The sequence below is a fragment of the Tamandua tetradactyla genome, chromosome 8 (assembly GCF_023851605.1).
Source record: "Tamandua tetradactyla isolate mTamTet1 chromosome 8, mTamTet1.pri, whole genome shotgun sequence".
In the NCBI taxonomy this organism is placed as follows: domain Eukaryota; kingdom Metazoa; phylum Chordata; class Mammalia; order Pilosa; family Myrmecophagidae; genus Tamandua; species Tamandua tetradactyla.
Genome location: NC_135334.1, coordinates 7,545,446 through 7,558,847, shown reverse-complemented (window position 1 = coordinate 7,558,847; position 13,402 = coordinate 7,545,446). Strand labels below are relative to the sequence as shown.

Here is a 13,402-nt window from a genome sequence, read left to right as displayed (position 1 = left end):
TTACATTAACTGATTTTCTTATGTGGAACCATCCTTGCATACCTGGAATAAATCTCACTTGGTCATGGTGTATAATTCTTTTAATGTCCTGCTGGATTTGATTTGCAAGAATTTTGTTAAGGATTTCTGCATCTGTATTCAGTAGAGAGATTGGTCTGTAATTTTCTTTTCTTGTAGTATCTTTGTTTGGCTTTGGTATGAGGGTGATATAAGCTTCACAAAATAGGTTAGGTAGGCTTCCCTCCCCTTCAATTTTTTTTTGAAGAGTTTTAGCAGGATTGATACTAATTCTTTCTTAAATGTAGAACTCACATGTGAAGGCATCTGGTCCTGGACTTTTCTTTGTTGGGAGCTTTTTGATGACTGATTCAATTTCTTTACTTGTGATTGGTTTGTTGAGGTCATCTATTTCTTCTTGAGTCAATGTTGGTTGTTTATGTCTTTCTAGGAAGATGTCCATTTCATCTATGTTGTCTAGCTTATTAGCATAAAGTTACTCATAATATCCTCTCATTACCTCCTTTTTTTCCTGCAGGGTTAGTGGTTACGTCTCCTCTTCCATTTCTGATTTTATTTATTTACATCCTCTCTCTTTCTTTTTGTCAACCTTGCTAAGGGTCCATCAATTTTTATTGAGTTTCTCAACGAAACAACTTCTGGTTTTGTTGATTTTCTCAATCATCTTCATGTTCTTAATTCTATTTATTTCTCCTCTAATATCATCATTTCTTTTCTTTTGCTTGCGTTGGGGCTACTTTCGTGTTCTTCCTCTAGTTCTTCCAAGTGAACAGTTAATTCCTCGAATTTTGCTCTTTCTTCTTTCTCGATACAGGCATTTTAAAGCAATAAATTTCCCTCTTAGAACTGCCTTTGCAGCATCCCACAAATTTTGATATGTTGTGTTTTCATTTTCATTTACCTCAAGATTTCTACTGATTTCTCTTGTAATGTCTTCCTTGACCCACTGGTTGTTTAAGAGGGTGTTGTTTAGCCTCCATATATTTGTGAATTTTCTGTCCCTCTGTTATTGATTTCCAACTTCATTCCTTTATGATCCAAGAAAGTGTTTTGTATGATTTCAATCTTTTAAAATTTATTGAGACTTGCTTTATGATCCAGCATATGGTCTACACTTGAGAATGATCCATGAGCATTTGAGAAAAATGTGTATTCTGCTGTTATAGGGTGTGATGTTCTGTAAATGTCTGATAAGTCCAGACCATTTATCATAGTTTTCAAAATCTCCCTCTCCTGATTGATCCTCTGTCTAGATGCTCTGTCCATTGAGAATAGAAGGGAATTGAAGACTCTATTATGGTAGATGTGTCTATTTCTCTTTTCAGTGTTTCCCTCATGCATTTTGGAGCACTCTGGCTCTGTGCATAAGTATTTATCATTTGTCTTTCTGTTGAATTGTTCCTTTTATTAATACATAGTGTCCTTCTTTGTCTCTTTTAATTGTTTAATATTTGAAGCCTAATTTGTTGGATACTGTTTAGCTATTCCTGCTCTTTTTTGATGGTTGTTTGCATGAAATATCTTTTCTCAACCTTTCACTTTCAACCTATGTTTACCCTTGGGTCTAAAATGAGTCTTCTATAGACAGCACATAGATGGGTCCTGTTTTTTCAATCTGTTCTGCCAGTCTATATCTTTTGATTGGTTTAATCCATTAACATTTAGTGTTATTTCTGTAAAGGCAGTACTTTCTTCTAACATTTTGCCTTTTGGGTCTTATATGTCATATCTAACTTTTTTCTCTTTTTACCTTTACTGATAGTCTTCATTTCTACACTCTTCTCCACACCTCTCACTCCTGTCTTTCCCTATCTGCCTCTAGTGTTTCCTTTACTATTTCTTGCAGAGCCAGTATCTTAGTCACAAATTCTCTCAGTGATTTTTTTTGTCTGAAAATGTTTTAATTTACTTCTCATTTTTGAAGGACAATTTTACTGGATATAGAATTCTTGTTTGGCAGTTTTTCTCTTTTAGGATTTTAAATATATCATACCACTGTCTTCTCGACTCCATGGTTTCTGCTGAGAAATCTACATATAGCCTTATTGGGCTTCCCTTGTATGTGATGGATTGCTTTTCTCTTGCTGCTTTCAAAACTCTCTTTTTCTTTGACATGTGACATTCTGATTAGTAAATGTCTTGGAGTATATGTCTATTTGGATCCATTCTGTTTGGGGTACGTTGTACTTCTTGGATCTGTAATTTTAAGTCTTTCATAAGAGTTGGGAAATTTTCAGTGATAATTTTTTCCATTAGTCTTTCTCCTCCTTTTCCCTTCTCTTCTTTTTCTGGGACACTCACAACATGTATATTCGTGCACTTCAAGTTATCATTCAATTCCTTGAGTCCTTGCTCATATTTTCCCATTCTTTTCCCTATATTTTCTTTTGTGTGTCAGATTTCAGAGGTCCAGTCCTTCAGTTCGCTAATTCTATCTTCTGCCTCTTTAAATCTAACACTGTAGGTTTCCATTGTTTTTTTTTTAAATCTCTTTTACTGTGTCTTTCATTCTAATAAATTGTGACTTGTTTTTTCAGACTTTGGATTTCTTTTTGCTCAATAACTGCCTTCTTTATATCCTACCTCATTTGATTTAATTTTTTATGAGATTTTCTATGTCTGTTCGAACATTGTGAATTAGGTGTTTCAACTTCTGTTTCTCATTTGAATTGTTGGTTTGTTCCTTAGGCTGGGCCATATCTTCAATTTTCATACTATGACTCGTGCTTTTTTGCTGGTGTGTAGACATTTGATTTCCGTAATTAGTTTATTCTGGAGATTGTTTTCACTCTTTTACCTAGGATTTTCTTGCTGGATGGTTTTGTTCTCTATGTGTCCTTTGACATTCAGTTCAGTTTATTCTAGATCTCTAGCATAGGTGTGGTTTAACAGATCAGAATTTTTCAGTTCTTATTTTCTGTTTCTTACCCTGTCTATATGGAGCCCTTTTCTAGGAGGGTCTACTTAGAAAGTATAGACCCCAGTCGGATTTTCCTCAACCAGATAGGCCTCCTCTCAGGAAAGAGTCACCTGCATCAAGTTTCCCTGAAGCTGAGACCCAGCATGTCATCAGACTTTCCTATGAAGCCTCTAGGCTCTGTGTGTGTTGTTCCTACCCTGCCCCATATGTGCAGCTTGTCTGTCTGCGATTTCCCACATATAAAGTAATGCAGGACCTTTAATTTCAGCAGACTTTTCCTGCTGTGGGTGTGGCTGAGACAGAGGAGAGGTTGTAGGCTGGTTTTAATTGCTTCAGTTTTCCAGTCCCTGGGGTCTGAATTCCTTGAGGGAGGGATTCCATCTGAGCTGGACCCCACCTCCCTCCTGGCCCTCTCCTGGGGAAGGTACAGCCCACAGGGAATTAACTCCTCTCACTTGACCAGCCTCTTTGTCCCTCAGACAAGCTTAATTCAGCCTTTGCCTGGGGCAGATGAAGCAAGTGAAGGCTTGCAGTTCTATCTAATGAGTTAAATGGTATCAACAAAGCAAAAGAAAAATTCCTTTACAGAGCAGAACTCCCTTTCTACAGGTTTGTTAATCAAGAACTTAAGTTGGTGCACTGCTCTATGCATCTTTAGGTTCTATGTACCCCCTTTTTCTTTTTAGCATCTAGTCCTTTTCAAGTATTTTGTGCTGTCTGATTCAAAAAGCCTCTGATTTTTTTTTTTATATCTCTGTGCTGGGGCAAAAATTCCTAGTACCTTTAGCTCTTATATGAGGTTTATCTGGGCTGTGGGCCTATTTGCAGTACTCAGAATTTGTAATTAATTTTGCAGCTGGAGCCTGGTTGAGCTAAGCCCCTGCTGCCAGTAAAATCTGTTTCCTTTCCTCTCCAGGAACCAACCTGTGGGGGTGTGGTGCTGGCCTCTGCAGCTTAGGGGACTTACAATTCTGTGTGGGAATGCAACTGGTCCAGTTTGTCCAGACTGATGCACTGTATGTCCAGTCACTGATGTGACTCCAGCAGTTGTTCTGTATTGTTCCTGGCTATTTACTAGCTGCTCTGGAGGACAAACTAAATTCCACAGCTCACTAAGCTGCCATCTTGGAGGGGAAGCTGTAGATTACTTTTTTAAAATGAAGTTTTGACACTGACATTCTAAAGGCATGCTCCCGGTTTTATTAGCTCCTCCTCCAGCACCCCAGCACCTCCTCTTCTCACAGGTGTATTCCAGCATAATATAAATGATACCAATACCTTTCGGAGACCAATCAGGATGACAGACAGCATTCCCATATGAATAATTTTTTGTTATCAATTGCAAATCTTTGAATAAAAAAAAAACTATTTCTATTTTAAGTAATTTGTTTAGTCAATACATTTTTATCTAGTTTTAGACTCATTACTCTTGACCAACTTCTCGAAGTATTGGTTTGTTTAGGCAATAAACTAATCTAATATGCTTAAATAAAATACAGTTAGTGCTGTGATCTGAAGCCTATGTACCCCAGAAAAACATGTTCTTAAATCTAATCCATTCCTGTGGGAGTGAACTCATTGTAAGCAGGATCTTTTGATGAGGTTGCTTCAGTTAAGGTGTAGTTCACATTAATCAGGATGGGTCTTAATCTTATTACTGGAGTCCTTTATAAGTGGAATAAAATTCAGACAGAGAGAAAGCCACAGAGGAAGAGTCAAAAGCTGAACGTCAATGAACCCAGAAGAGAAGGGAGAGACCCGGAGATGCTGCCATGTGCCTGCCAAGTGACAAGTTAAGGACCGATAATTGCCAGCAGACAGCCCCAGAATGTTACATCAAGGAGAAAGCATCATATTGATAATGACTTGATTTGGACATTTCCCTAACGTCAAAATTGTGAACAAATAAATTCTCACTGTTTAAGCCAACTCATTGCATAGTATTTGATTGAGCAACTAAGGAAACTAAAACAGTCAGGAAGATTAATCCGTAACTAGCACAAAATCAATACTCAATAAATGTTTGCTACACAAATGAACAGAAAATGTGCAACTACTTTTAGTCATAGAATTTAAGTGTTGAGAAGAACTAGAGAGATAATAAAAAGCTACCTCTGATTTTAAGAAAAAAAATAAAGTCTGCTTGGTGAATATAGTGTTTGTAAAAACAGCAATAAAAATCAACAAAAAATAAGTAAAGCCAACAGAAAACAAATGACCTGTTTCAGGTCACAAAAAAAGCTAGCAGCAATGCCAAGACCAAACCATAATCATCATTTTAAAGCCCAATTTATTTTTTATCATCTTTGAGACCCTAGAAGCTATAGTTCATCTCATCATACTCTTAATCAGCATGTTTATATACACTGTTTAAAATTCTTATAATTTTTTTAACAAAATCCATTTTACAAAAACCTAACATTTATTTTAGTTTAGGATGTAATTAAAGCTCATGATATTTATGGAACTGTTCTTAACATTTCAACTTTAAAGCATGAGCATTTTATTTATATAGCATTTTAGCTACACTTTTATAAAAAGACCATAAAAAAGCACAGGCTATTTTAAGGATACTTTTTAAAAGCATTTTCAGAAGATCTGCTATGGATTGTTTTAAAGGATAAATGAAAATTTATTTATCCTATAGAAACTACTAAAAGATGGCACTGTCAGGTCTACGACTATTAACAGCTGTATTTGGAAAAGAAAAAATAAGAGATGGTTTTAGATTCTGTTGCTTTTCTACAAATAATACACTAAGCTTACAGTACCAATTAAAAGGCATTTTTTATAGAAAAATATTGATCAAACAGACTTAATTCTAGAAAGAAAATATACCGATGAATCATACTTTATCATCACTACTAAAGGGAGGTGGGTTCACAGGCCTGATCACCTAAAAGTAGTCATCAGGCCTGTGAGCCTCCACACACTTCGGCTAAACCATTGTTCAGAGATGGAGAAGGGTAAAGCATCCACCCAACTGACTAGAAAAGGAAGTCCAAGTCCAAGATCATGACTATCATCTATATTTTTCTATGATTGCAGACAAAATTTCTGATGACATAGTCAAACTAGTACATGCTGCAAACAGAAGTATTCCTGAAGCATAAGAAAAAGCTGTTTTTTGAACTTATCCACATGTAATTCTTTGTTGCCTACCTGAAATCCATGCTTGCCTCTCCACCATGTGCTTAAAACTTTTGGGGGCATGTCAATAACAGAAACAATGTCTCCCACCTAGAAAAAAAACCAAAATTTTAAGTCGTGTTTTTAGTTAAATTTTAAACCAACTGTTATGCTTAGAATTTAAATCTGACCTATGCAAAAGGGTTAAGTGCTATCTTATACTCTGGCTAATAATTTCTGGAAAAATGTACTACCTCATTCTCTAAACAATTCAATAACTTCACCAATTGCTCACAGAGAAGTCTATGCAGAGTTAAGCACAAAGACGATGACTCAACGAGCAAATGCAGGCTCTAGAAAGCCACAGTTGTAAGCATAAGCTCTCTGAATGCCAGGAATAAGATTCACTTATAAAAGGTAGTGTTAAATGCTCAAATTTAGAATAGCAGCCACATTTATCAACATTACTTTCAGGGAGCATGTGCCCTCAGGTGTAGACTGGACAGCAGGTGTACCTTATTTAATCATGTAGGTAAAAGTCTAGGATGTCTAAATTACTGGTGTAGACTGGACAGCAGGTGTACCTTATTTAATCATGTAGGTAAAAGTCTAGGATGTCTAAATTACTGGGCTATTCTTAGGAAGAAGAACATTTTATAACAACTACATTTCTTTCTACTGATTTTGCAATACAACATTCCCACTAAATAGACTTTCTTTACACAAAAGACAACTTAGTGATTCTATATAAATTTATACAAAATTATAAACGAAAATTATGATAATCATCTTCAATAATAAATTTAACATTCTTAAATCAAAATAAGTGATGATACATATGTCAAAATAGATGTAAGTACTTCAGAGTTATGTTTCCAATGTATAATATATTGCTTTAGGAATTTTTCTTTGTTTATTCACAACCAATTTTTCAAGGTATGAATAGGCCATCCTCACAAAGTTGTATGTGCTAACAGACATGGAATCTTTCAAGACCTGCATACTTTGTGAACAGAATCTAAGTTTAGATTGAGAACAGTTCAAATTCTGTATAGCAAAAATTTTAAACCGTTCTTTCTTAATTTGAGTAACTGCCAGGATTTTTGTTTCTCCAATAACAATATTTATTGTTATAGGGAGAAATGCAAATCCTCTCTTTTTACATCTAATAGTTAGAACTGTTCACTTCACCTTTCATTTCATCTTTCTTTCACTTAATCTCTCAGCAAACATTGAGAAGTTATCATCTATGCACATCATTTATGTACTAAAAACACAAAGACAAAAGACTTAGACCTACCTCTTCAGAATGTCACTGTCTACTGGGAAATAGACAGGATAATAGTCATATTAAATGTAAAAAGTGATATATGCCAGAGACAAACAGTGAGAACACGTCAGAATGACATTCAATCCAGGCTTTTTTTTTTTTTGCATGCAATTTCATAACACATGGGATGGAAGGTCAAGGATGACTTCCCAGAAGCAATGGAAGGCGTTTAAGGTGCTTTCAAGGATGAGTATGGTCATTTAAAAAATAGAGGGTATTTCATCCTGAAAGATAACCAAAGTATAGAAAATCTGGTGTTTTTAACTGAAATGCTCAAGATAGTTATAGATGGGGCAAGGAGCACTCTCTAGTTAGTTACCTCTAAGGTTAATTCATCAGGGGCTCGAGCAGTGTACCTCTTGATAACATGGGCGGCACCAACGGCAGGAGTATTGATGGAGGATTCCTCATGAACTAGAAGGTGATTTCCCTTATTATCAATCTGTAATAAAGTACATGTACGATAAGGTGGTTAATAAGATGGGACTTGAAAAAGTGTTTCTGACTATGTAGAAGAGACAATTCAATTTGACTTAAGAAGACAATGACCCAAAAAAATCTGAGAAAATAAAACAACTAACATGACCTACTGAATACTTAATGTATGTCAGCTATTTGTCCTGTGTATGTAACATTTAGGATTTATTTAATCTCATCTAACTCTAAAATATAAATATTACTGCCATTGTGCAAATGTGAACGTGCTAAGCTAAAAGAAGTTATGTAACTTATGAGAGATTAAGTAATTTGTCCAAGATCACAGAGTCAATAATGGAAGGGTCAAGACCTTGCTGCAATTCTGCCTGTAAGTTCTATGTTCTTTCTACTTTCCCTTGTGCCTTCCTAATTTCTTCTGGGAGGAGAGAAGCAAATAATCAATATAATTCTACATATGCAAACTAAGAATAAGTATCCAACATATTTACTGGATAATGATGCTTCACTCAAGAGTTATTCCTAAATTGGACCTTTTAAAGGGTTAACTGAAAAATATTTTCACTTCTTAAGTAAACTGAAAGTACATACATGATACTTTACCTTGCTAAATGTATACATTAATACAATAAACACCAAAATAATAGGTATCAATTTGCATTCATAAAATATATTCAAATTTTTCTTCAAAGTTATTGAAGAAAGATTTGAGATGAAAAATATTTCAAAATATTGCATGTCATATGTCTATCCCTCCCAGAAAATGAGAATAAGCTCCAATAACAGCTATTGAAATTCTCCTTATATTAAGTCAAAAATTAGATTACTTAGGTAGACGGCTAAAACAAAACCTTAACACAAAGTGAATTAGGTAGTACCTCCATCCACGTCAGGGCAGGCCCACAATTGATCTTGTTGCCAGCAATAGCTGAAAGGCGTGATAGGTAAGCCATGAGCATCTGAGTGACGGACTAAAAACAAAGAGAAAGAATTTGTGGCAATTCAGAGTGGTAGTATATTCCCTGGATCAGGAACTGGTGCAAACTGATTGCTTCTGGAGGGAAAAGTCTATGGATTTTTAGGCATTGTAAGAGCTCCAGACGATTATTCACAGAGGCTTATATGATCTGAAACTGGAAGCACTTTCACAGTAATTCAGTCCCTGTCTTATGGAGAACTTAACAGTTAATGCCTTATCACCAGGGCTTATAATATTCTATAGCTTCTAATTTTATTTCATTCAAAATGAAAAAGATAATTATAGCAAATACATATTCAAGTTTTCCCCTTCTATCACCCACTACCCTGAAACCCTTTTTCTAGGACCTGTTCTAATCTCCCCCACATTGTGGTTGTGGCAGGACAGCCATGTGCACAGATGACCCTACACTGTGGCCCAGTGGACTGCAGGTAACCTAACTATAGCTGGGCCAATCAAGAGCTAATCCATGAATTAGGAAATAGAGTACAAAATTCTAGTTCGGTCTACTGTTTGCTTAAAAGGAGATAAAAATATGGGACCTATAGGCAGTGGCCATGCTCTGAGGCCATCTCAGAGACAAAAACCTAACAGATAGGCAGGGATGGGAAATGGGGAGAGAGAAAGAGACTCCAAGGTTCTCTATCACAGAAAAGAATCTATAGTTTTACAATATCCTTGAGACCCTGAGGTAGTTTTGCTGGGACTGATAATATAGTATGCAGACAAAAATTTCTACTTTGCCCTACTCACTTAATTGCCTTGGAGTAAATAATAGACCTGAAATGATTTCCCCTCAGAGGCTGGAAGATATCCCTGGACTGTTTTCAAGCACCCATTGTAGCCAATTAAGAGAGTACTATCAATTCAATTCTTGTTTCTCTGAGGAAATCTTTTTTTGCTCTTTGGAAGCTGTTAGGATTTTCTCTTTATGTTCCAGGATTCTGAAATTTTATTACAATGTTTCCAGGTATGTGAGTATTTTGCTTCTTATATGTTACCACGCAATGCACCTCTGTCATCAGAAAACATGGCTTTCTTTAAGTCTAAGGAATTTTCTTTGATTAATTTTTAATTATTTCCTTCCATCTACTCTTCCTCCTATAACTTCCACAAGAAGACATAAGAACTTCAGGATCTAGTCTCTGATTCTCAAGTATTCCTCATAATTTTTAACTTTTTATCCTTTTGGGGGATTATATTCCTGTAAATTACTTGGCTTGACCTTTCTGCTGTCTAAGTCTCTCTTCAGAAGTGTCCGTTTTGTATGCAGTCCAGCTGTTAAGGTTTATTATTAAAACTACCTTAATTTAAATAATCATATTTTCATTTCAAAGATATGATTATTTAAAAAACTGGTACAAAAACTGTTCTTATTTTATAGATGTGATTTTTTTTCTCCCCTATAAACCCTATCCCAGCTACTTTAAAAGATTCCTACAATTTTTTACTCGTTGATAGTACTTTTAGTCTTCTGATGCTATAAAGAATCTCCTCTCTTTCCACATTAAAAAAATGTTTTATATTTTTACTAGAAATTTTTGGCAGGAATGAAGGTAGGTGTATACATACCACCTGCCATCATAAATTAATCAAAGCACTGTTGTTCTGTGATTATTAGTGAGGTGAAACTTTTCCCATATTTTTGCTTCCATATTTTATATCCTCTCTGGAGAAGTCTGCTCATATATACTGATGATGACATATTATGGTGCAAGATTTTTTTCTCCTTATGAAATTAGACATTAAACCTACTTTAATTCTAAACACCCTACATAGAATTACTAATTTTCAGTTACAAAATAGTTAAGTAATACCAGGAATCATCCTGAGTGTTCAATATAAGCTTTTCTTCAGTATACAGAAAAAAATTTCTACCAATTCCTACATAGTGATTACTTCTGCCAGTATTCAATACTTACCTCTGGACTCTCCTTTAGGGCATCAGAACGGGGGAGCTCTGAGAGCTGGGAAAACCTTCGATCATATATACAAAGATGAAGATGTTTATCAAGTACCCGAAAATCTTCATAACTTCGTTTAACAATCCAACTTTTGCCCTATGGGTAGGAAAAAATTCCAATAATTCAACCTCTGTTAGAAAATGTTTATGAATCAAGCATTATTCTATCATGGTATTTTATTCAAGAGAGTTCACATTTCCTAATGAGATGCTTCTACTAACTTGAGAGTAAATACTTAAGCTCCAAAACATTCTAGTTAGTTATACTACACTGAAAGGTCAATAATGTCTATTCAAGTTCTTGACCCATATTTTTTTAATTAAAACGTTTTTTTTTTTTGGAAAAGTTGTGTGTTTACAGAACAATCATGCATAGAATACTGGATTCTCATATACCATTCCACCAACACTTGGATTGGTGTGGTACGTTTCATACAGTTGGTGATGGCACTTTTCTGCAACTCTACCAATTTTTTTTGACAGTAGTTACATTTGTTACAATTAATGAAAGATTATTAAAGTAGGACTATTAACTATTGTCCAGAGTTTACATAGGGGTATTTTCCCCCATATTCCCAACTTATTATTATTATTATTTTCTTTTCATGCATGTCATTAGTAGTCATCTACCCATACATTGGATAAAGGAGGCATCAGTTACAAGGTTTTTACAATCATGCAGTCACAAGATAAAGGCTATACAGTTATACAATCATTTTCAAAGATCAAGTCTACTGAATTACGGTTCAGCAATTGCAGGTATTTCCTTCTGGCTATTCTAATATACTGGAAACAAAAAAAAAATCTATATAATCAATCAGTAGTTATAATCATTTGTTAAAGCCTAACTTCTCAGTTACAACTCCTCCCTCTCATTTGATCATTCTCTCAACCTTCAGAGATACCTGGGCAATGAGCATCCTAACTTCTTGCAATTAAAGGGTGTCAACATTATGGGATAAAGGAATGAAACAGTTGATGATCTTGGAGAGACTAGTACCTCTGGGATTCCAACTTGGCCAAATGTTAAACTGGGTTTTTGGTCTTTTTGTTGGTTTGTAGCAGTTCTTTATATATTATGAGTGTTAAAACATTAACAGATATATGGTTAGCAATTATATTCTCCCATTCTTTCAGGTGTCTTTTCATTTTCTTGATAATGTCCTTTGATAGACATAAGTTAATCATTTTAATGAAGTACATTTAATCTATTTTTTTCCTCTATTACCCATGCTTTTAGTGCCATATCTAAGAAATCACTGCCAAATCCATTCATCCAAAGAAGCAAAACAAATGGCCAATAAGAATAAGAAAAGATGCACACTATCATTGGTTATTAGGGACACGCAAAAAAAAAAAAAAAAAAAGCCAGTTTCATTAAGAATGTCCTGATAAAGCAGAAAAAATTATTCATTTTAAAAAAACTGCTACCTGGAAGACCTTTATTTTTAATAGTATATGTGACAAAATAGGAAAGATACATAAAACATTTATGTTACTTATTGAAGTAAAATGGTTGTACCAAAGAAAAGCATTCATGCAATTGTGTTTGATCTGGCAGCTGACCTAGCTATTTTTTTGTTTTGTTTTGTTTTGTTTCTTTTGGAAAAGCACTTTTACTTCAAAGAAAAAATATGGTTATTCAGACTTGGATATGTGCCAAACATTTCTCAAAAACAGAATAAAATGAAGCTGTCATTTCAAGGAAAATAACTTGCACTATTTGTGGTCAACAACTAAATTCCAACTTTAAGCAAATATTAGAATATCTGAAAACTTGTTCCTGCCACTGTGAGACTGACAGCTTCCCAGTACTTTAAGACTTTTCTGATGATATCAGTGCTGATATAATGAATGTGATTTTCTAATATTATATACTAAAATGTGTCAACATTGGAAATCTGCATAACTTGGTGAACAAAAATCTTTCAAATGACCAATGTATGATGTTACAAAGTCTTATACTAGTACACAACAAATCAATGGATTTCAGTGTAATAGAGGACAACAAGCTCAATGATAAGGTTACAGATTCCGTACCAAAAATAATCTAGGAATCTATTTGTTGATGAGTTTTAGTAAATTCCAAAGAATAATATCAAAATATCTGAAAAGGCTAATAAATACTCCTGCCTTTTCCACTACATTATCTGTGTGAGACCAGATTTTCATAATGTATTTTAACAAAAACAGTAACTCACAACAGACTGAAACCAAAGCAGATATAATAAGCCAATAGTCTCACAGTAAACCAGACATTTAAGAAATCTGCAAAATCATAAAACAATGTTGCATTTATTAATTTTTATATGAGAAAATGCTTCTTTTTGTTAAAATGTGAGTCATTTTAATAAGTAATGGATTATTATCTTTAAATATATTAACAAATAAATAATTTTAAAATTTTTATTCTAATTTTGAATATGGTAAATGTTAACAGATCTAAGGACCCTTAGAAACAAAAGCTCTTCACAGTCTTAAATCATTTTTAAGCTTACAAAAGGGCTCTAAGATCAAAATGTGTGAGAACTGCTATTCTAAGATATATATTTAAGCACAGACTTTTTGAATGGTGGTATATAAATTTTTAGCTTCCAAAGAGAATATGACAAATTGTTTCCAAAGTAA

General features: G+C 34.4%; 1 protein-coding gene across 3 annotated transcripts in view; it reads right to left on the bottom strand.

Annotated features, from left to right (window-relative positions):
* The window catches only part of ARHGAP32 (Rho GTPase activating protein 32), a 450,472-nt gene that overhangs the window by 96,191 nt on the left and 340,879 nt on the right, over window positions 1-13,402 (bottom strand). For all 3 annotated transcript variants that reach the window (XM_077112455.1, XM_077112453.1, XM_077112454.1), the window contains 4 exons: window positions 10,734-10,871; window positions 8,711-8,803; window positions 7,717-7,839; window positions 6,101-6,178 (listed from right to left, as the gene is read on the bottom strand). In XM_077112455.1, the coding sequence (XP_076968570.1) occupies window positions 6,101-6,178; window positions 7,717-7,839; window positions 8,711-8,803; window positions 10,734-10,871 (432 nt within the window). The remainder of the gene's footprint in view (window positions 1-6,100; window positions 6,179-7,716; window positions 7,840-8,710; window positions 8,804-10,733; window positions 10,872-13,402) is intronic.